General features: G+C 40.5%; 1 protein-coding gene and 1 pseudogene across 2 annotated transcripts; both read left to right on the top strand.

Annotated features, from left to right (window-relative positions):
* LOC144657986 (uncharacterized) overlaps window positions 1–20,562 on the top strand; it is a 522,126-nt pseudogene that overhangs the window by 312,880 nt on the left and 188,684 nt on the right.
* LOC144658170 (cholesterol 24-hydroxylase-like) lies at window positions 900–19,351 on the top strand. Of its 2 annotated transcripts, XM_078518526.1 has the most exons (16): window positions 900–1,080; window positions 3,297–3,374; window positions 3,895–3,976; window positions 4,947–5,020; window positions 6,013–6,099; window positions 7,474–7,612; window positions 9,125–9,238; window positions 10,474–10,630; window positions 11,068–11,130; window positions 11,613–11,685; window positions 13,113–13,197; window positions 14,373–14,483; window positions 16,163–16,257; window positions 17,092–17,158; window positions 18,114–18,821; window positions 18,927–19,351. In XM_078518526.1, the coding sequence occupies exons 1-15, from the start codon at window positions 950–952 to the stop codon at window positions 18,252–18,254; spliced, it is 1,497 nt and encodes a 498-aa protein (XP_078374652.1). In that variant the 5' UTR covers window positions 900–949; the 3' UTR covers window positions 18,255–18,821; window positions 18,927–19,351. The 2 variants fall into 2 exon arrangements, with proteins under 2 accessions (XP_078374652.1, XP_078374651.1); XM_078518525.1 differs by lacking the exons at window positions 16,163–16,257; window positions 17,092–17,158; window positions 18,114–18,821; window positions 18,927–19,351 and adding an exon at window positions 14,834–15,387 and having other exon boundaries at window positions 14,373–14,589.

The raw sequence follows: 20,562 nt of genomic DNA, 5'->3' as shown, positions 1-20,562 counted from the left end.
CGAGTGCTGTTCAAAGGCCATACGAACGTTTCCGAAGATTTACGAAGTTTGACGAAGATTTTCGAGAAACGTCTGAAGACGTTTTAACTTTCGGCTCATCCTGCATTAAAACATTACAAAAGCTCCTCAGCAAACATGACGTCATAATTTTACAAAATTTCCCCATGATGTGTGAATAAGATAAAATTGCATAAAACTGCTTCGAAATCTTTTTTTTTGTTTAGAAATCTAACCCTCAAAAGGAAATTAGCATATATTTAAAGAAATTATCTGGATTAGAAGCAGCGTTTTGGATTTTTTGGAGCAACTTTCGAGCAACTTTTATTATCAAAAGCAACTTTTTTGGATTTTTGAGCAACTTTTGAGCAACGTTTTGAGAAATTACGGGCAACTTTTTGGAAAATCTCGAGCAACTTGTGGAAAGCCCTAAGCCAGACGGTACATAATAATGGATTATGTACTTCTGGTGGAGCTTGTTTTGTATTTTACGTCGTTATAGAGAGCTTCATTTTATTTGAATGGATCAAAAAAATTTCCAAACACAGTATCCTAAACACAGTATTTTGAACGCAAATGTCCGTCCGAAAAGTAGTCCCTCCCTATATTAGCCCTCCCCGTAACTAAACCCAAGACCGACTTCACCACCCCCCTCCCCCTCCAAAGCTACAAGTTATTCAAAGTAGACCTGTAGAAGTAAAGGGTGTTTAGTAGAAACATCCACAGCACGGTGCATGTTACAAGTGAAACTAAAAACAGGTACGCTCACACCGCGAGTGAAAATTTCTTCCCATGCGGCATGCCATTACCTGAAGAGAGGTAGTAAACCCTTCCCTTCCCTTCCCTAGCCGGGGTACCATGTAGTTCTGGAACCCAGTCTTTCTCGATTGTTCGTGCAGGGAGGCAAAAGTAAACACTTTCAATTTTCTCTGAGAGAAAACGTTCTTACACGATGCTCAACCTGATCTTGTGTGTGGCTGGTACTTTGGTCGTGCTATCGCTTGTTCTTCTGTTGAGTTTTGCGTTGTACTTGTCTAATACAAGGCGCAAATTTGCCCACATCCCAAGTCCGCCGATGACAAGGTGTGTTCCATGTTTGGATACTGAATACATGCCTGATCATGATTGATTCCTAGTTTTCCGTGCACTGTATATGTAGATTGGTTTCTTTACGCTAGCCTATTACGCACTTCGTTAGCCTACTATACACTCCGGATAGCCTGAATAACCCCGGTACTATACGGTGAATAGCACTTCGACTTTGATGTAGTTAGTCTGTTTACTGGTTAGCTTTCAATATTAAATGGTATTCCACAATATATCTCTTAGTCTGCAGCCTGCAGTCTGCAAATGTCAGACACCAATTTCTTAACCATGCCGGTAGAGAAAATAATCTTCACTGATGAAGATGGGTGTTGCTTTATATTCTAACAGTGACCTCTTCTACAGGGCGTAGGCCTATAAAGCTATCAGAATATGGGGTGGTCCATGGTCTTAAATTGTTTATCAAGTTGATTTTTCACAATAACAGAATGGCTGTTGCAGAAAGCATCCATACCAAGGGGGAATTGGGGTTGGTGTGGACTTTCTCAAAAGAGGATTGTATTCGGCAGGGGTATTTTGCAGAAAGCAGAATGCAGAATGATGCCCTAACCAACAAGTAAAATCTAACCGACAGCAAGCCAGAGTGAAAGCTAACCAAGCAAACTGGGGTGAAGCTAACCACAAGCAAACCGGAGTGAAAGCTAAGGAAACTGCCTGCTGACCACTATTCTGTATTCTGCATTTTTCACTCCGGTTTGCTTGTGGGGGGGACAGGGGGGTCTATACCTCCCGCCTCCCGTACCTTTTACTCCCACCTCCCGCCCCTTTCCGTAGCTGTTCTCTCCTGTTTGTTCCATGTCTATTGCGAAATAATGAAATGTTACGAAATTTAACTCGTTTTCTCCCGGTTCCCGCCACCTTAAGAATCCCGCTTCCCGCCCTCTCTCCTCCTGCTTCCCGCCCCTTTTCTCCCGGGTTCCCGCCCCCTGTCCTCCTCCACTTGCTTGCGGCTAGCTTCACCCCAGGTGGTTTGCGTGCGGTTAGATTATTTGTTGGTTAGGGCATTGTTTAGCGTTCTGCGTTATGCAAAATAACCCTGCTGGATTGCACATAGGATTATACGTAGGAATGCATGTTTATTATAAGAGACGAAGACCTTAGTGCTCTAATCGAGGACACACGTTCAAATTGTTTTATATGCACTTTCTGATTCTTGAACAATTAACTCACTTAAAAATAGATTTTTATTTCTCTCTTGTATTATATTATATTTGTAATTTTAGAAACAGTTTTTTAAATTATTTCCTCTTATTTTATTCATCCTAATTTTTAATATAGTAAACTATCGTATTTTTAATTGTATACTGTAAATTTTAATATATTGTTAAGTAGACGAGTGCACCCAATTAATTCTTAACTTCGAATTCTTAACTGTACATTTTAAATTTTAATATATTGTTAAGTAGTAGAGTGTCCCCAATTAGCTTCTGTAAGCTTAATACTTACCCTGACACTTAAATAAATTTATTATTATTGTTGTTGTTATTATTATTGGTTTGTCTTATGATAGAATCACTTCGAGATATTGATCACCACGTTTTGACTGCAATAATGCTAGTCTTCATCAGGCAATGAGGTTGATTGTTTACGCGTCGCTATTAATTTTATGCATGTTGCACCTGCGCATATAGCAACACATAAACAATTGACCTCAAAACCTGATGAACTAGACTAGCAGTATTGCAGTCAAAATGTCACAATCGACATCTCAAAGTGATTCTATCATTAGACAAATGAATAAACGTTCATTCCTATCTTACACTACGATAAACAATATTCAAATCTTTAATGACAACTTTATACATCGAGTTTATTAGAGGCTGTTCAATTTCAGATGTTCATAGTTGCAGTGAATTTGAAGAAGATGTGTGGGAGCAGTTTCAGTAGTTCTAAGGAGTTTAATTCAGTACTTCTTAAGGGTGAAAACTGAGCGATGCTTACAAAACAAAATTCAGTGGTGTAGCTCCAATGAGCCCCCAGTGGCTCTGAGTATTAATGTCCAAACAGTATGCAGAAGGCCTCTGAGTAGCTTGTTAGTGAAAGATTAAACTCTTTCTCAAGATTCCATATTAAGCCTCCCCCCCCCCTAAAATGTGCATAAAATTAATAGAATTTATGGTATTAAGAGGTGATTGGTTTTTATTTAATATATAATGGCACTGTGTTATTCATATACATGGTTTTGTTTTTGTAAGTTTTTTCAAGGGCCATGCAGATGAGATAACTGCCATGCGTCATAAGGGGTATCCTACCGATCACAAGTTTCTAGAATGGTAAACTCATTTACTTTATATTATTATCTATATTATCTATTAATAAATACATTGTGAATTCCCATGGTTTCCGTCAATCTTTCAATTGCAAGTATAGCTGGAAGGTTTCTGATATATTTTTTAGGCTCTGAAACTTTGATATTTGGGATGACTTAATTATAACCAAGAAAATTTCAAAAAAAAATTATTTTGGTCATGTCTCCAACAAGAAAATCTTCTCTCCCTGCTTCTTAATCTCCCTGTGAGCCCAGCTAACATTTAACAATTATTCACCAAAGTGGAGGTAAATATCCACCACTTTCTTTGACACTGCGGCATGCGATCCCTTCTGGTTAGCCTAAATAGCACTTCGGTTAGCCTACAGTTAGCTTAGATAGCTTGCGGTTAGCCTTTTTTTTATTTGGAGTAGGGATTTCTGCCTCTCATGCATCGCTTCTTTGTGTCGTATGCCTCGCTGCCGTACTCATTTGTAAGACTCTCATTACAGCCCTAACCAAGAGACATCTGTTTTCTTCCACAGGCATATTGAATACGGCAAGATCCTTGTTGTCTGGTTCTGGCACTTCCCTCTTCTTGTGGTCACTGATTCAGAGATAGTTAAGGTTTGAAAGACTTAATGTTCTTTAGGAACATTTTACAAATAGTAAATAAATATAGGCATAATGTTTGTTTTAATAAACTTTACATGACTTGTATATTTATTCAGGGAAACACTTCTAATAAACTTGCCTCCCTTTAAAGTTTGTTTTAAATGCATGAAGGCATAATAATCTTCTTTAACATTGCCGTCATCATCATCATCATCATTATCGTCATTATAATCAACAACAACAACTGAGTAACAGTAGCAGTACTTAGCAGCTTGCCAACTCATCTCATGGTTACTCATTACAAAGAGAAAGGCATGGAGTTCCCGGTGTTGTAGTCTGCCCTTGTTCCGAAATTGCAGTGGGGGCATCTGCGAAAATTTCCTCATTCTTTAAAAACTGCTTAAAGCATTCTGGGAAAAGTCTCCCTTAAAGTGTTGTAAAGTGCATTAAGCATTTGGAAAGTGCGCTATATAAATACTGTTGTCATTATTATCATCATCATCGTCATCATCATTATTGTTGTCCCAGCCTTAGCTTCCCATCCAAACTTACTTCTCTCTTTCTCTCAACCATTTTCCACTGCCTGTTTCTCAGTCTACCCCTGGACTTTCTGCTGGGTGGTGCCCAGTATCCAGCAGTCTGATGGTGGTCCTTTGCCATAACGTACTCCTGTTTCATCAGCTTTATAGGGTTTTCTTGTTTTGTTGTTTTCTCATTCAACTTCAATTGATTATTACTACCTACCTGTTACTAATAGGGGTGTGGTCCTTAAATAAATGCGTGTCTCGCAGAATTCTAGCCAAACTTCATGGGTATCGTCATCTCAATTTTTCATGATGTCTTATGAAGGCTAAAAATATGTTATGCTTGCAAAAAAGATTATGAATCTCTCTCCATTTCACGACGTCTTGAATTTACCATTTGACACTCAGGACTACTAATACACTATGGTTTAATTATTACTTTTACATTTGTTTTAAAGGATATCCACATAGTCAAGAATTTGCCAAAGGAAGCATTTTCTTATGAAGTACTGGCCCGTCTCTATGGACAGAGGTATTTGTTTTTGCCTTTGGTGTGTAGAAATACCTACCAAATGTCTGTTGATTGTCAATAAGCAACTGTATACAGATTCAGATTTCATTACTTCATTGGAACCATAGACATAGACATAGACATAGACATAGAATTTAGAAGTAGATTTTTCTGTTGTCTTCTGTTATGGTAGCCAAAAAACTTGCAACATTTTACTAAAATAAAATCTTTCTTTCAAACTTTCAAGTGCCACCCTAAACAAGCTCCTTAACAATGAAAACTATTGGCATACTTGTGCCCTGGACACCCCAAATATAACCAAAATACATAATTTCTGCCTTCAAGCGAGACAACAAGCATCCCATCCCTTTTGTATTTTTGCCGCAATCTGGCACCTGTTTGTCTCATTTAAATTTAACAAATGTTAAACGTCACAGTATGCACTATTGAGTTACAGATGCACGCGGGAGGTTGCTAAGCACGAAAGAAGCGTAAGAGTCGTCCGAGGCGATAGCCAAGGGCGACTCTAGCTTTTTGAGTGCTTAGCAAACCTCCCAAGTGCATCTGTAACTCAATAGTGCACGCTGTGACATAAACCATTTGTTTTATAGCACAACTTTTAGGCGATTTATTACAGTTTCTTTGAGGTAAAAGTGCACGCGCTTATTTAAACAATTGCGTGTAGTGGTCGCGTAAACGCTGACGAAAACCTAAAAGAAAAAACAAACATTAAAGCAAACTTTTGAATTATTTCAAACTTGCATTATACCTCAAAGTCTTTCAGCATTATGGAGAAATGGTTTTTCTTATGTTTAGCTTTTCAAATTCCTCTTGTGCCAAGTCGCATAAGAACAGTGCGCGCGCTCAAGTTGAAGGCTGATACGTCAGCATACACCCATGGGGCAAATAGTAGACGCTAAATTAACCAATCAGGATGCGCGCTTTACTTTAGTTGTGCTATAATTGTGCTTTCAGCAGACCTCTTAATGGGCGTGCTCTTTTATTTGTCATAGATTTCTTGGCCAAGGACTGGTAACAAACCTGGACCATGAGTCCTGGAAAAAAAGGCGTGGCATACTGAACCCAGCTTTTCATCGCAAGTAAGCTGATCAGTGCAGTGAGAAATGTTCTGAACTATTGCTGAGGCCCTGCCAGGGGGGGATTCCTGTGTCGCTTGTCTAAATTTAAAAATGCGCCCTGTCGCTGTTTTATCAAACTTCACGTCGCTGTCTGTAGTAAAATTAAAGAAAAATTACTTGTCCTTGTCGGAATTTAAGTTTTTTCAAAAGGGTTGTCATTTGTCGTGATTTTATTTTATGTGCTGTCGCTACTTTTTGGGCCATGTCGCTTGTCGGAATTTACCCTGACGGGCCTCATTGCCACTGTAGTACTACAAACTGCTAGTCTTGAGCATATATTGGGGTTTGCTGATCATGTGTCACCATATATGTAACCTATTGAGTAAATTATAGTGGAACCCCATGAATACGGACACCAAGGGGACAGGCCAAATTGTCCGTATTATCTAGGTGTCGATATTAAGCAGGGTCTCAGTAAAAAAGTCAAGGATACATGTTTTATATCGACTCAAAGATGATGGCAAACGTTTGTTACCGCAACAAAACGCTGTTTAGCTGTAGTGTAACTGTAACAAATGCAAAGTGTGAACTTTCTAACGAAAATTTATAGTTTTTATGAAAACCTTATGATCTAGTCAGAAACTAGAACTTAACTTAAATAAACCCAACAGTAGTTCTAATTATTTGAAAAATGTCGCACATTTACCAGCTATATACTAGAAATAAAACGCATTTCAACAGCAACAGAATGTTTTCTTTGTAACTGAAACTCTGACCTAACCATCAGTTCTTAAACACTACAAACTCATTTAAAAAAGTTGGTGACTTTACTTTGCACCAAAGCTTTTAGCTTGTGACACAACCAGGCGGACTGAAGATTCGACAAAGGCTATGAAAGTCACGCTATTAAGCTACTCTTTGTAATAAAAATCGTTTTCACTCATCCAATTCTGTTATTATTTGACCAGGGTGAAGTTAGCAAATAATCACGTCAATGAAAATTGACAGTGCACAGATAAACAGTGTCTGTGATGCGGGGTTGACAATGTATGACAGTTTGTCACTCGGGACACAGAAAAGTGCCTGTTGTCCATATTAACGAGTGTCCTTATTAGGGTTAATTTAAGAGAAAATGTATTAGGTTTTTGTTGGGACCAACGAAACTGTCCGTAATACAGGGGTGTCCGTATTAAGCTGGTGTCTGTAAAGCGGGGTACGTTCCACTGTACTTGTAATTGATGGATTACAATCCTCGTTTCCAGCAGTGGGGGAAAACCATTACCCTTTTATAAACAGTTTTTGACGCGAAAGGTAACACTTTCATTACCCTTCCTGAGAATCTCAGAGGAATAGTTTGGTTTTATTAATACACAACCCAAACATTTTTTTTTTCAGGAGCCTCAAAGATCTAATGAGTTCTTTCAATTCCACGGCTGATCTTCTACTAAATCATCTGAGTACAATGGCTGATGGCAAAACAGAAGTGTGCATGTTTGATCAGTTTGCCCGTGCTGCATTAGATGTCATTTGCAAGGTAACTAAGTGTTTGTAAAATATCAAAGACATTTTTGCCACAAGGGAACTTTCAGGGGTCTCATTGATGCACTGCCTTTGATATGGGGAGATCTGACTTTGGAAAAAAACAATTTGCCATGTAATGAAGATCAATTTTTCAACAAATGACACAAGCATGAGACAAAGAACAATTCTGAGTCCCCGACGAGAATCAAACCCATGGCGTTCCAGTTCCCAGCTGTTGGGCACTCTAACCAACCGAGCTACGAGAGACTTGTAGTGAGCTGGGCCATTTACTAGGTTGATATGTGACACGTGTCCTGCATACTGCTAGGATCAGCAATTTCAAAATCATCAAGTGTGTAGTAGATAATTAAATTGGTTAATTTTAGGCTCAGTGACATGTATTTTATTCAAGAAGCACTTTGTAGAGACGTTCTGCTCTGGATTACGCTCCCATTTTTTTGTCAGAACACTAATTTTGAAGGGTACTCTGCAATGCAGAGAAACAGTCCAAAATATAAAGCAACCAGAGGTGAGGCCTGGAGGTTGTGGGGGGGGGGGGATATCAGTTAAAACTGATTGACAACCTGGATGCTACGTTCCTATGAAAAGCTACCACTAACATTTTTGTGGCAGTGGGGACAGTTAAAGTTTATTTTACAACCTTCTCGAGTTTCCCAAGTTTTCCCTAACTGAGAAATAGGGCCTTAGAGTTCCCAAATAGACATTGACAATCCAACACTCTTAGTTGAAGCAAAACGTAGATATTGTAATCCCTTAACAAGGGTGTCAAATGCCCTGTGGTGAGGGGTTAGGCGGGAAAATTAAAAGCGATCATCTTTTTCTCCTTATGTTGCAATTAAATGTTATTTCTCCCTTGTCCTGAAAAATTTGGAGTTTAAGCATTATTTCAAAAAATTCAACGTCAACGTATCGTTAGAGTGGCAGAGGTTCTCTTTAAAAATGTAAGTGGAACCCTGGCATAAGTCGTCCATTTCCTCTCATCAGGTTAGATCTGATCTGGCTACAGGGGTCAAACTACTTCTGACTAGCTCTGAGTGCGGTGGATTTCTTTAATAATAACATTTGAATGTATGTCTGAATTTATCAAAACCAGGTCAAGGAAATATTCACCGTTTTAAGCGCAAATCGCTGTAAACGCGTTTTTTTTCTCGCCAGAGACTATCTCCAAACTCGATGATATAAAAACTAAAGGGAATGTCAGTCTTTTTTTCTCTTCTCCTCTCTCTTCTCTACCTTTCAGCGCTGTATTTTTTCCCCTTTCTTGTGGCGTTTTAAGCCAATTCGCGCAGTAACGTACTTGTTCAAGAATACTGACGTCACTTTTCTTTGACCCGGTTTTGATAAATTCAGACATATGTATATTACAGAGCTAGACCTTTCAACGGCTTACATGGTGCCCTTATGGGCTTGCTTTTGCACCAGACACGCAAATGCCTGCCCATATGTCGCAAGTAAATACCAAGTTTACGCTTGTGTATGCCCCTTAACATTGTGTTTCACACAGGTCGCCTTTGGCATGGACATAGACATCATCAATGCAAAGGACACCAAGTTTACTGAAGCAGTTTCATTGAGTTTTCATGGAGTGGAGGAAGCATCGTTTGACCTGTTTCACAAGGTACCTATAATTTGTTTGTCGTATAGAGCGGTTTTCACTTGAGCGTCAAAAGTTAATTGCGTTTGCTTTGGTTTTGCATTACTACGCTTACTGATTGGCTAAAAAATCTCGCGCCACTTTCTCAGCCAATCAGAACTAAAACCAAAACCAATCGTGACTCGCTCGCGCACGTTTTTTTGCGCTTCGTGCCAGCTACATGTATTTGCTTCGAGTTTTGATTGGTTCACTGGATTGTCTGTGTTCTTTGTGATTGGCCAGAGTGATTACTTTGGTTTTGGTTTTACGATACTCAATGGAAAACTGCTCTAGTGTGATCGTTCGGGTGAGAGTAGTTCTGAGAAGAACTGTTGTTAGTGACTGACGTTTCGACAACCTGAGTGAAAGTCATCTTCAGAGTCAAGTGAAAAGTTGTTGTCAGTCAATGATGAACAGACGCCTATCAACAAATGTCAACAACTACCGACATCTTACAAACGACTTATTCACGACGTAAACAGAACCGACAAGCGAACCAATAACAGAACTACTTATTTGACTAACGATGGAAGGATCGAAACTGACCAATTACTGTTGACAAACTTTACACGAGTCTTACAGCCAATAACATCACGGCTAAACTGACCAATCAACTTCAACGAACCAGACTTATAACATCATCGACTAAAAACTTTTCACTTGACTCTGAAGACGACGTCGGCTCAGGTTGTTGAAACGTCAGTCACCAACAACAGTTCTTCTCAACCGGACGATCACACTATACGACCTACTGATACTCCTGGGTTCAAACTATTTACTATATAACTTGTTTGTTGAGTCTAGAAGGTGTGGTGTCCACATGGGTGGAAGAATAGGCTATGGCACCCAGGGATATGTGGGAGGCGCGGTGGCCTAATGGTTAGCGCCATGACTCCGAGTCGAACGGCCCGGGTTCGAGGCCTGGCCTGGGTGCTGTGTTGTGTTCTTGGGCAAGACACTTTACTCTCACAGTGCCTCTCTCCACCCAGGTGTATAAATGGGTACCGGCGACTTTACAGCTGGGGGGTAATCCCTGCAATGGACTGGCATCCTATCCAGGGGGGAGTAGCAACACTCTCAGTCACTTCATATTACGGAAACTGGGATAAGCTCCAGCTGTATGGGCCACTTGGCTCGGACACAGACTTTACCTTTTACCCAGGGATATCTGCCCACCAGAAGATTTCCTAACACGTTCTTTTTATTCATGGGTTTTGCAGTTCAAAGTTAATCAGTATCCTTTCCAGCGCAGTGTCACCAAAGCTATCCAATTCTTGCGTGAAACAGGAAGAAAAGTTATTGAAGTGAGAAAAAATGCAATGAAGAGAGGAGAACAGGTCCCAGATGACATATTACAGCGGATTATTCAGCAACAAGGTATGCCCGCAGTAGGCGTAAAATTGACATCACTATTGGCTTTGCTAGCGACGTTCCACTGACGTATTTTATCAAGAAGCCTCATCTTCTGTGTGCTCCCTTGTGGAAAAGGTGCTAAAAGCTTCCCCATCCCTAGGTACTAGACAACTTGTCAGGTTCCTTTAACTCTCTTCTTCAAAAGCTTCGGCGAGAAACATTTGATCAAAGATGGATTGTTTTGGAAGCATTCATGCCAGGTGTAGCCTGCATATTTTTTGGGCACGCATTTGGGAAATGCGAAAGGCGCGAGACGGCCACGCGTGGGAAAAAATCGCGTGGCCGTCTCGCAATCTCCCGCGCCTTTCAAATTCCCATAAACTACACTCGCGCCTGCTACGCAGACTGCCAGGTGCGACCTGAAAGACCTCACCTTTATAATTTGTGTGTTTCATTCACAGAGGAAATGCCTGACCTTGGGTTGGAGGACTTGCTGGATGATTTTGTCACTTTCTTTATTGCTGGTAGGACATAACGATGACCTTTATTTTTAACATAGATAAGCTTACACCCGCTTTCAGTGTTACGTGCACATTTAGCTCTCTACATCCATCTTTCGACATCACCTTTCGACGTGCTGTTTGAAATGAGCAGATTAAATACCGTTGTTGGTTTCATTCAAATGAGCCCACAAAGTCAGAAGGTCATGCTAGTGGGCTGTGATTGGAAGATGTCGATCCGTGCTGTTACGTGTTTAACACGTCGAAAGATGAATATCGATAGAAACCCACTATGCATGTAACACTGAAAGCGGGTGTATCTGCTATCTTTTTCTATGCAGGAGTGATGTTAGGCGCGAGCTGGAACGACGCACGCGAGAAAATCGCGGCGTTTCCCTCGCGTACGCTCGCCAGCTTTCGTTATACATAGCTTCTGCTAATTCCACGTAGAAGAGGCACCCACAGCTATTACCTTAATTTTTTAATGTATCTTACTCCTATTTCAGGTCACGAGACTACGTCCAGTCTATTGGCTTTCTGTGTTCTCGAGCTTGGAGATCATCCTGAAATAGAGGAGAGGTTTGTTGAGTAAAGAAAGACAGGCAAGGGGTTGGTGAGGGGAAAGGGGGCCGAACCAAGAGAAGTCTCTTAAGTACTTCTTTTAAACTTTTTAATTTTTTTTAGCATTTTAGCGGTATCTTTTTTAAAGTAGTTTTTATAGATAGATAGATATTTTATACATACTCTCTTTTACTTTAAATTTGTTTTATTTTACACAGGGCCCCCGTTGATACCAGTCCTGCGACTGAAGGGGTCACCCTGTTAAAATATCGATTATTATTACGTTAACTCACTTACTTAACTCCATACTTCCCCGCGAGTACTTCCGTATACCGTAAAATTCCGGTTATAAGCCCCCCCGCTTATAAGCCCCCCCGGTTATAGGCCCATCAACCTGGAAACAAAAAAATACACCCGGTTATAAGCCCCCCCGGATATAAGCCCCCCTCTACCGGATGACAGTACTGAACAGGGCTAAATGTTGCTTTTTTGTGCGTTTTTAACTTAAAAACGTATTTTGATCAACACTCCCGAGGCTCGTTTCGAAACGTTTTTTTCCTTCCGCTTATAAGCCCTCCCGAATATAAGCCCCTCCGTTTATAAGCCCACCCAAAAACCCTTACGAAGTTGTATAAGCCCAGGGCTTATAACCGGAATTCTACGGTATGAATTTTAAGGGATTTAAAGATGGATGGGTCGGGTCGAATTTACGAGTCCAGAAATGTGTTTCGGCTACAGTCCGACATAAGCCATACATTTTTGTATAATATTGTGTTCTGGCATTTTTTTTCATGATGTATTTTGCGCTGGGGAGTAAAAGTGTCACACGTTGCAGTGGTCACGAGGAAAATTCATTTCTGATCGGGGATGGGGCAGCAATAATCGTTACCTTGGTCACAGCGGACTTCCCTCTCCCACGGGCTTCTTTCCCTCATAAATACAGACATGATAAGAACAAATGCACTTTTTCCTTCTATGTTGTTCTCACTAGAAATAGTCGCCACATGATCATAAGCACAAGCACGATCAGAGTGCCCAGTGAGAAAAACATAAGAATAATTAGTCTGTTTGGAGCGGTTTTCAATTGAGTGTCGTAAAACCAAAACCAAAGTAATTACTCTGGCCAATCACAAAGGACACAGACAATCCAGTGAACCAATCAAAACTCCAAGCAAATGCATGTAGCTGGCACGAAGCGCGGGAAAACGTGCGCGAGCGAGTCATGATTGGTTTTGGTTTTACTTCTGATTGGCTGAGAAAGTGGCGCGAAATTTTTAAGCCAACCCCTAAGCGTAGTGAACGCAAAACCAAAGCAAACGCAATTTAATTTCGACACTCAAGTGAAAGCCGCTCTATATGTTCTTCTATACTTGTTCTTGAACTAGTACCGATGGATGTGACAGATGTTTCCTCTACTGGTAATGAATTGTTCTTTTCTCTTGTAGTTTGGTTGGTGAGGTGTTTGATGTGCTGGGCGAGAAACAGAATGTGGCGTTTGATGATCTGGCTAAATTGCATCAGCTAGGACTGGTAACATGCCTCAATCTTTTAGTGGTCTCTTAGGGACAAAAATAAACCTTTGTGTATCTCAGGCCATTGGCAAGAGGCCTGACTATTCAGTATTAAACTAGTAGTAATCAGATCAGGGAGTGCGTTCGACCTATAGGTAAAAATCCAAGGTAAGCAGGCAGGCAAACGACAGGTCGGCCTACTTGCCATTATGTCATTACTCGAACCAAACGCGAGGAGGATAAGTGTGAGAGATGTGTGCGGCCCAGAGAAATAGACACAAAAAAATTATTATTTCACTACCTGTTATCGTGGCACTTCTCCCAACAGAGGCCTGACTATTCAGTATTAAACAAAGGTGACGTCATGTGTGCGTAAATTAAGGAGCTACGCCACGAGGATTTTACAGAATTTTGTGTCTAAACTCTTCTGATATTAGGGGTAGACAACATAACCTATGAAAAAAATATCTTTGAACATCTAAAGGAAGATATAACCTTCATTTGCAGAGAGAAATCAAACCACAGTTATAAATTATTAATATCGATTTTTGAAGATGCGCGTAAAGAACTTGATAAAGTAAGCCTAACTTTTTCAAGTTGCAGTCCGTTTCCATCCTAGCCATCCGCAGCCAAAGATGCTCGTTAACAGTTTCAGTGCTCTAATATAGCACTTTTTAATAAAAATGGACCACTATTTTTAGGTTTCCTACGACACATTGAAATATATATTTTGGCTGTTCAAAAATCTGTTAAAATCCGCGATAAAGCCCCTTAAGTCTTCCTCTGCGGTGCCCGAAAAATTCCATACTGATGATCTACGTCAACAGAGATGCTAGTCCAGTCCCTGAACTCTTTATACGCGCGCCCTTTATAGGGGTTGAACCCAGGTGCGCCTGGGTTCAACCCCTATAAACGGCGCGCAGAAGAGAGAGTTCAGGGACTGGACTACAGAGATGCGTGTCGTGTCGCTGATTGGTTGCGCGCGAAAACTGGAAATCGCACAGCAACCAATCAGAGTCACTCCAAGGATCTCTGGTGAACTACGTCATCAATATGGAATTTTTCACACGAAAAGAAGAAGTTGAAACAAGCTACAGACCAATGTCGACTTTACACCCGTTTTTGATACCGACTCACACCCGTTTTGTATAAATGAGGTTTGTTTATCTGTTAATAAATTTGTTGACATCACAGGTAATAAAGGAGACTTTACGTCGACATCCTCCAGCGACTGGCCTGATACGAAAGGTTGCAAAGGATCAAGAAATTGGAGGATACAAAATACCCGCCGATGTCGCCGTCTTGGTACAGTGTTTTGGCTATTGTTTGCTTCTTTCTGTTTTCAACTCTTCCAGTACCAGGCTAAGTCCGTTTAATAAGCGCAAGAGTAAATGGGAGGGCGCGTTTCGGGGTGCTCTTTTTAATTAATTATTTAATTTATACATTTATATAGCGCTAAAACTATAAATATTCTAAAGCGCTGTTTACTATATGTAAAAATAATATAAAAATATAAAAATTAGAATGAACCTACATACAAATCAAACTAGAAACAGTGTGATTGAAAAGTTAAAACGCTTAAACGCGAAATGCTTTCTTAAAAAGGAAAGTCTTCAATTTACTTTTAAAAGTCTCCACTGATGACGCTTTGCGAGACGCTCTTGCGAGAAAAGTATGTTTGGGAGTACGCTCGAGGGAAATAAAGGTCTCCCCTCGCCTCGCGCGCATTTCCTCGCGCGCGCGTCTCCTACTAAAGGCCATGTTTCACGAGGCAATTTTCCTTACAACTTGCAACGCAACGATGACGACTGGAAAACATTGCAAGTTGCAGAGGGGGTGTCACGCCGTTGGGGGTGTCACGCCGTTGGGGATGTCACGCCATTGGGGATGTCACGCCGTTGGGGGTGTCACGCCTTTGGGGGTGTCACGCCGTTGGGGATGTCACGCCGTTGGGGGTGTCACGTGTAAGAAATGATCATTTTGAGGTCTCCCGCGAACAAAGGACGCGCTCTGATTGGCTCATTTTAATAAAATTGCAATTGATGCAAGTTGCAATTGACATGTCACACACAGCATTTTTTTTATGGCAACTCGCCACGCAACAAACCGCAACGTTTGTTGCGTTTTAAGTTGCAAGAAAAATTGCACCGTGTAAGCTGGCCTTAACTCGCGCTCTGTTATTACCTTTGCGTTTGCTACACCGCAGGCACGGCGGGCCGCTGGGCTTTGCCCCCCCCCCCCCCTCCAGATTTTCAAACTCTGAGTCTTGCCCCCCCCCCCACTTCAGTCACTTCACCCCCCCCACAAATTGCTCCGCCGTCCCTGCACCGGCTGGATCAACGCAGTAGTTTAGCAGGTAGCTTACATAAGCTTGTTATTCTATTGGTCCTTATGTGTAGCAGTTGCTATTGTTTTTGGGGCCAAGGCCAAGGGCATCGTTCCTGTTGTTTGTTCTATTGTTCTCTCGAAAGGTAACCAGCTATTCATGTGAGATCTTACGAGAGCTACTACCCGACCCATCGAAGTAGCAAGTCTGTTAACTGTTCGCCGTAATTTCAGTCGGGGGAATACGTGCCGGTTTGAGAAAATCTTCATTGAAGCACTCAAGGAGTTTCCGAATTATTTCTTCCAATCAGAAACTAGCGCGAGCGCTCTCAAGTACTCCGAAAGCAATTGCGCGTAGAAATTCGTCATGTTGCTTAGCAACTTCTGAGAGGAAAACCGCGGGCTCAGTCACTTCTCGGAGAAGTGATGTCGCCATCAACTGGCACTCCGACCTGGCACTTGTTCTCCCGACTGCATTTAGTTCATGACAACGAGACGAAACCGCCAATCTGATGAATTTCTCAAATCTTATCACCTGTCTGCTAGGCATAATTAAATTCCATAGTTGCCCTTCGTGTTTTTGTATTCTGACCTAACGTTAGCTTTTCTGGCTATTTCCCTGGTGAGCGTGGTCAATTAAATTGTTTTGTTTTTTTCAGTCGAGCACCTATGTCTCCAGTCACTTTCCTGATTACTGGACTAACCCAGAGGAGTTTAACCCTTACAGATTTGACGATGAAGAACTCGTGAAGAGGTATTTGAATACGAACCTTTACTTTGACACAGACTCACTCTTATGTCTAATTTCAATGATTCCCAAAGGCCCATGTTCATTCGTCTCCCGGAAGGGGGGGGGGGGGGGGGTAAACGGGATTTCAAATGACGGGGATGATCGAAGGTTTTTTTTGGGATTTGAAATTTTCGATTCCAGGATTTTTTGGGGTAGGAACATTTGACAAGTTTTTATTATTATTATTATTATTATTATTATTATTATTATTATTATTATTATTATTATTATTATTATTATTATTACATTATTTAAGAAGGGATTTTTGGGGTATTAAAAGCAATCTAGAGATTCGTGGTAGTGTCTTGGCTGCGTAGTTCAGCGAATAAAGTCCTCTTTTTTTTTTTTTTGGGGGGGGGGGGGGTTAATTTTTGATCTTGGGATTTTTGGGTATTTTGTTGCAAGCCCTAGGGATTTTTGGGGGTCTTGGTTTCTGCCCCCCCCCCCCCCATTCGATCATCCCCGTCACTTGAAATCCCGAGTATTCCCCTGGGATTGCTTACTATGATTTTTTTTTTTCCCCTGGTATTCCTCTGTGTCTGTTGTTATCATTGTTGATGATGTTTCTACATTCCCCTGATCTTTCCATCCATATATTTACTAACCACGTATTTTGAAGCAAAAGACTAGGAACTGATCTATTCAGTTAATCAAGGGTATAAAGAAAAACTTACTTTTGGTGTCGTTGTCTGTGTGAAGTCTTTTAGCCGCTGTTTTAAGGTCATTTTCTTGTCAACTCTTAGAGCGGACTTACAAACAAATCAATTAATTTTTGTTGCTTATGTTATCGTGTTTCAGGTCTCACTACACTTACTTCCCGTTTGCGCTTGGACCACGTAACTGCATTGGACAAAACTTTGCGCAGGTAAATTGAATTCCAAGCTCTAGGGACTTCTGGAAACCAACTTAGCACCCTGGGATTTCTGGGATCCTTTTTCGAAGAGAAAAATCTAGCATCTGATGTGAATTGTTGCCATGGTAATAGCAGGTTCACGGAAGAACAAACAAACTGCTAATTAATAGCTTTTTATCAATTCAATCACTGTTTTTTTTTTTTTTTTTTAGAATTTCCACCATTAAGAATAAACTTTATTGAAGGCGTCATCTTCAAAAATCCTTCGCATGTTAAGAAAATGTTCCCAACCGAGGAACGCTTCGTATCACCTTCCCACGATCTTCGGTGGAAAATTTTCGAGAAATTGTCAAACACGTCGTAAAACTTATGAAGTTTTTTGTGTGCGTCTACCAGAACAATCCTAGAAGGGCCCCACGCAACTAAAACAGTACTAGTGCCGCATTCTACAACACTACCGTTGTTTAAATGACGAAACCACCCATCCCAAAAACTTGATCAGGAAACCTGTCTCCACTAATTAGAAACCTACCCCTCCTACAGGTTTCTCTTGAGTATCTATCAAACCCTTATTTTTGATTTCACTGTTCCTTCTTTGCCGTTTTCCAGCACTCTTTCTTACGATTTTACATAATAACAAATTTACATTTGTGACCTCTCACCCGAAAACGTTCCTTAGGACTTGCCGTTTTGACATGGATAGCCGCGCGTTCGCCGTTCAGTACCATTTATGCTTACTATGGGAAATGCACTGTATTCGGATCCCGAATCGAGCGGTCTGAGTTTAAGCGCTGGCTGGGATCATTGTGTTTTTTCTTGCGCACTACACTCTCTACCTATGAGTATTTTGACAGAAACCTGGGGAGTAACTTACGATGGACTAGCTTAAATACTCCTAGTCGCTTTCTTTACTAGGGAAATCTGACTTATCTAATGGCTTTTGTTTTCTGTTGTTCCATCTTACTAGATCGAGGCCAAGGTTTTAATGTCACGCTTTCTTCAGACGTTCAAGTTTTCTCTGGTCCCTGGTCAGTCACGCAACGTTCTTGAAAGAGGCACTCTTCGGCCAAAGGATGGCGTGATGTGTACCTTGATCAAACGGCGTTAAAAACGTCACGAGCCAATCAGCGTTTTTAACTTCTTTTGTAGAAAAAAAGAATAAAGTAGACGTAGAGCCAACTAACGATCCTCTAGAAATAAAAACAGGAAAAAAAAGAGTAGAGCAAGAGTATGTAGTCCGTTACTTGAGCGGTCACGCAATGACTCATACAAGAATGCGTGACGTTTTGTCACATGTAGGCCAAGTCATGGTACTTATCGTTGTATAAATTGTATGAGGTGTGACGAGAGAAAAGAGTAGTTTTCCCAGTATATAATATACAGTAGGCTTCTTCGCAACGGTTTACAACTGTTACTTAGGTCGTCACGCAATACTCCTAAAAGAAGCGTTGCATTACCGCCCAAACATCAACTGAGAAGGAAAAAGATATTTGTATACAGATGATCACGTATTCTTAATTGTGTTATTGTAGTAAAGCAAAGCTGTAAGAGTTTTTAGAAAAAATACAAATTGAATAGAACTTATAGAATAGAGACTTTATTAACGAGTCAATACCACAGAGCCTGGGAAAGTCCCATACTAATTTGAGGACACACGTATCTATGTAAATTAAATGTCTTATCAGGGGGGATAAAAAAACAAATTTTTTGGCCCCCAAAATTTTAAACTACAAAAAAAAGGAAGGACGGACGGACGGACGTAACGTAACGTAACGTAAAGTAAAGTAAAGTAAAGTAAAACTTTATTTACACAGGGTGGCGCATTCAGCTCTAAGGCTGGTCTCCATAGGGGCCCTGTATCTTTATGTTACTCGTTTGCAAACATAAATTCCATTGAAACTTGTACCGATCAGACGTTCTTTTTTCTCGAAAAGAAAAACGAACGCCTAATCGCAGGTTAAAAACCGCACTAAACCACTGGTAGTTTAATCGCGAAACTAAAGAGTTTGGATGTAAACATTTCTTGTAACAACCTCTTCTTATTTGTCACGCAATTCTTTCATACGCAGCATGTGATTTCTACAAGTTTTGCAGTGTAGTTTAGTGTAAGTTAAAATATTATAATAAAAAGTTGTTGGGATAAACAAGACTTGGCATCGGTGTGAATAACGCGCATATCTATTAAAACGGAATAGTTAAGATTTATTGATGGAAAATGTTTGTTTTTTTTCGCGTTTTTGGCAAAGTTTCTGAATGGATACAATTTTTTTAATTGACTCAGCCACCGAAGTGAAGTTTGAGAGACACATTTCACAAACTTTTGACAAAACTTTTCTCCAAGGATAGCGAGATGATCTCCCCGAAATAATTAACAATTATTCACCGAAGTGGAGGTGAATAAAACAACAACAACGGACACACGCACACAGTCTTCACAGGCGGAATCTTGGAAGGAAAACAAGATCTTTGATTTAAAACCAATATAGCAGTATGCTCAAGAAAGAGACTAACAGAAATCAAAACACCAGACGCTCTTTTGTTGACTCTCTCTTTTGTTAACTGCAGAACGTTTTTGTTACTTTTGTTGCTTCGATAAACACCAGTTCTGTCAATACTGTGTTAGAAATAGTTCAACTTTCTCGATTTACTTCCGTTCTGGGAAATTTACTTCCGCTTAGACCTGAGAGCATGCGCAATAAAAACCGGAAGATCAATTCCAGTTTCCCAGAGTCCGTCCCGTACCGCTGACCGACATAGACGGACTCTGGGCTCGAGATTGATAATCCCCTATCCAACCCTAACCTGAGTCTTCCCCTTTAGTGAACGAAAGAATTAAAATGAATAGTCCATTTTACAGTTACCTGCCAAGTGACCTGGCCTTTGAATTGTAGTGAGGCTGAGGGTGACCTTGCATTGATACAAACCTCCCTGCTTTATCATGTAAATGCAAACTAATTAGCATCAAAACAACATGATTTACAAAACAAAAGCAGTGAGGTCTATCAAAACAAGGTCACCTCCAGCCTCACTTCTAATCAAAGGCCAGGTCACTAAGCAGACAATGTAAAATGGTATATTAATAATAATAATAATAATAATAATAATAATAATGGCACTTCGGGCGTTTCCACGGTGGCTCTTCGCCTGCCGTCCTCTAATTCAGATGTAGTTATCTATTATCAGAGGATATGTTACGATAGAACTAAAGTGAAATAGTATTGGGATGCTTCTGCGTCCTCCATTATATATAAATCCTTTCCGAGGAAAAATTTATCACCGAAAGCTTCGAAATTATTGATCTATAATTATTTTAATCCACCAATAGTTTATCAGAAATTTCACGGTCACGACCAATAAGGATTGAAGATGATTAATAAACCCTCCCCCCGTGCTGTTACCTTGACGTGGTGGGGAGG

This window comes from Oculina patagonica, chromosome 6 (genome assembly GCF_052425735.1).
Source record: "Oculina patagonica isolate OP01 chromosome 6, crgOcupat, whole genome shotgun sequence".
NCBI classification, from domain to species: domain Eukaryota; kingdom Metazoa; phylum Cnidaria; class Anthozoa; order Scleractinia; family Oculinidae; genus Oculina; species Oculina patagonica.
Note: the sequence above shows the minus strand (reverse complement) of the source record. Positions and strands in the feature narration are given on the sequence as shown.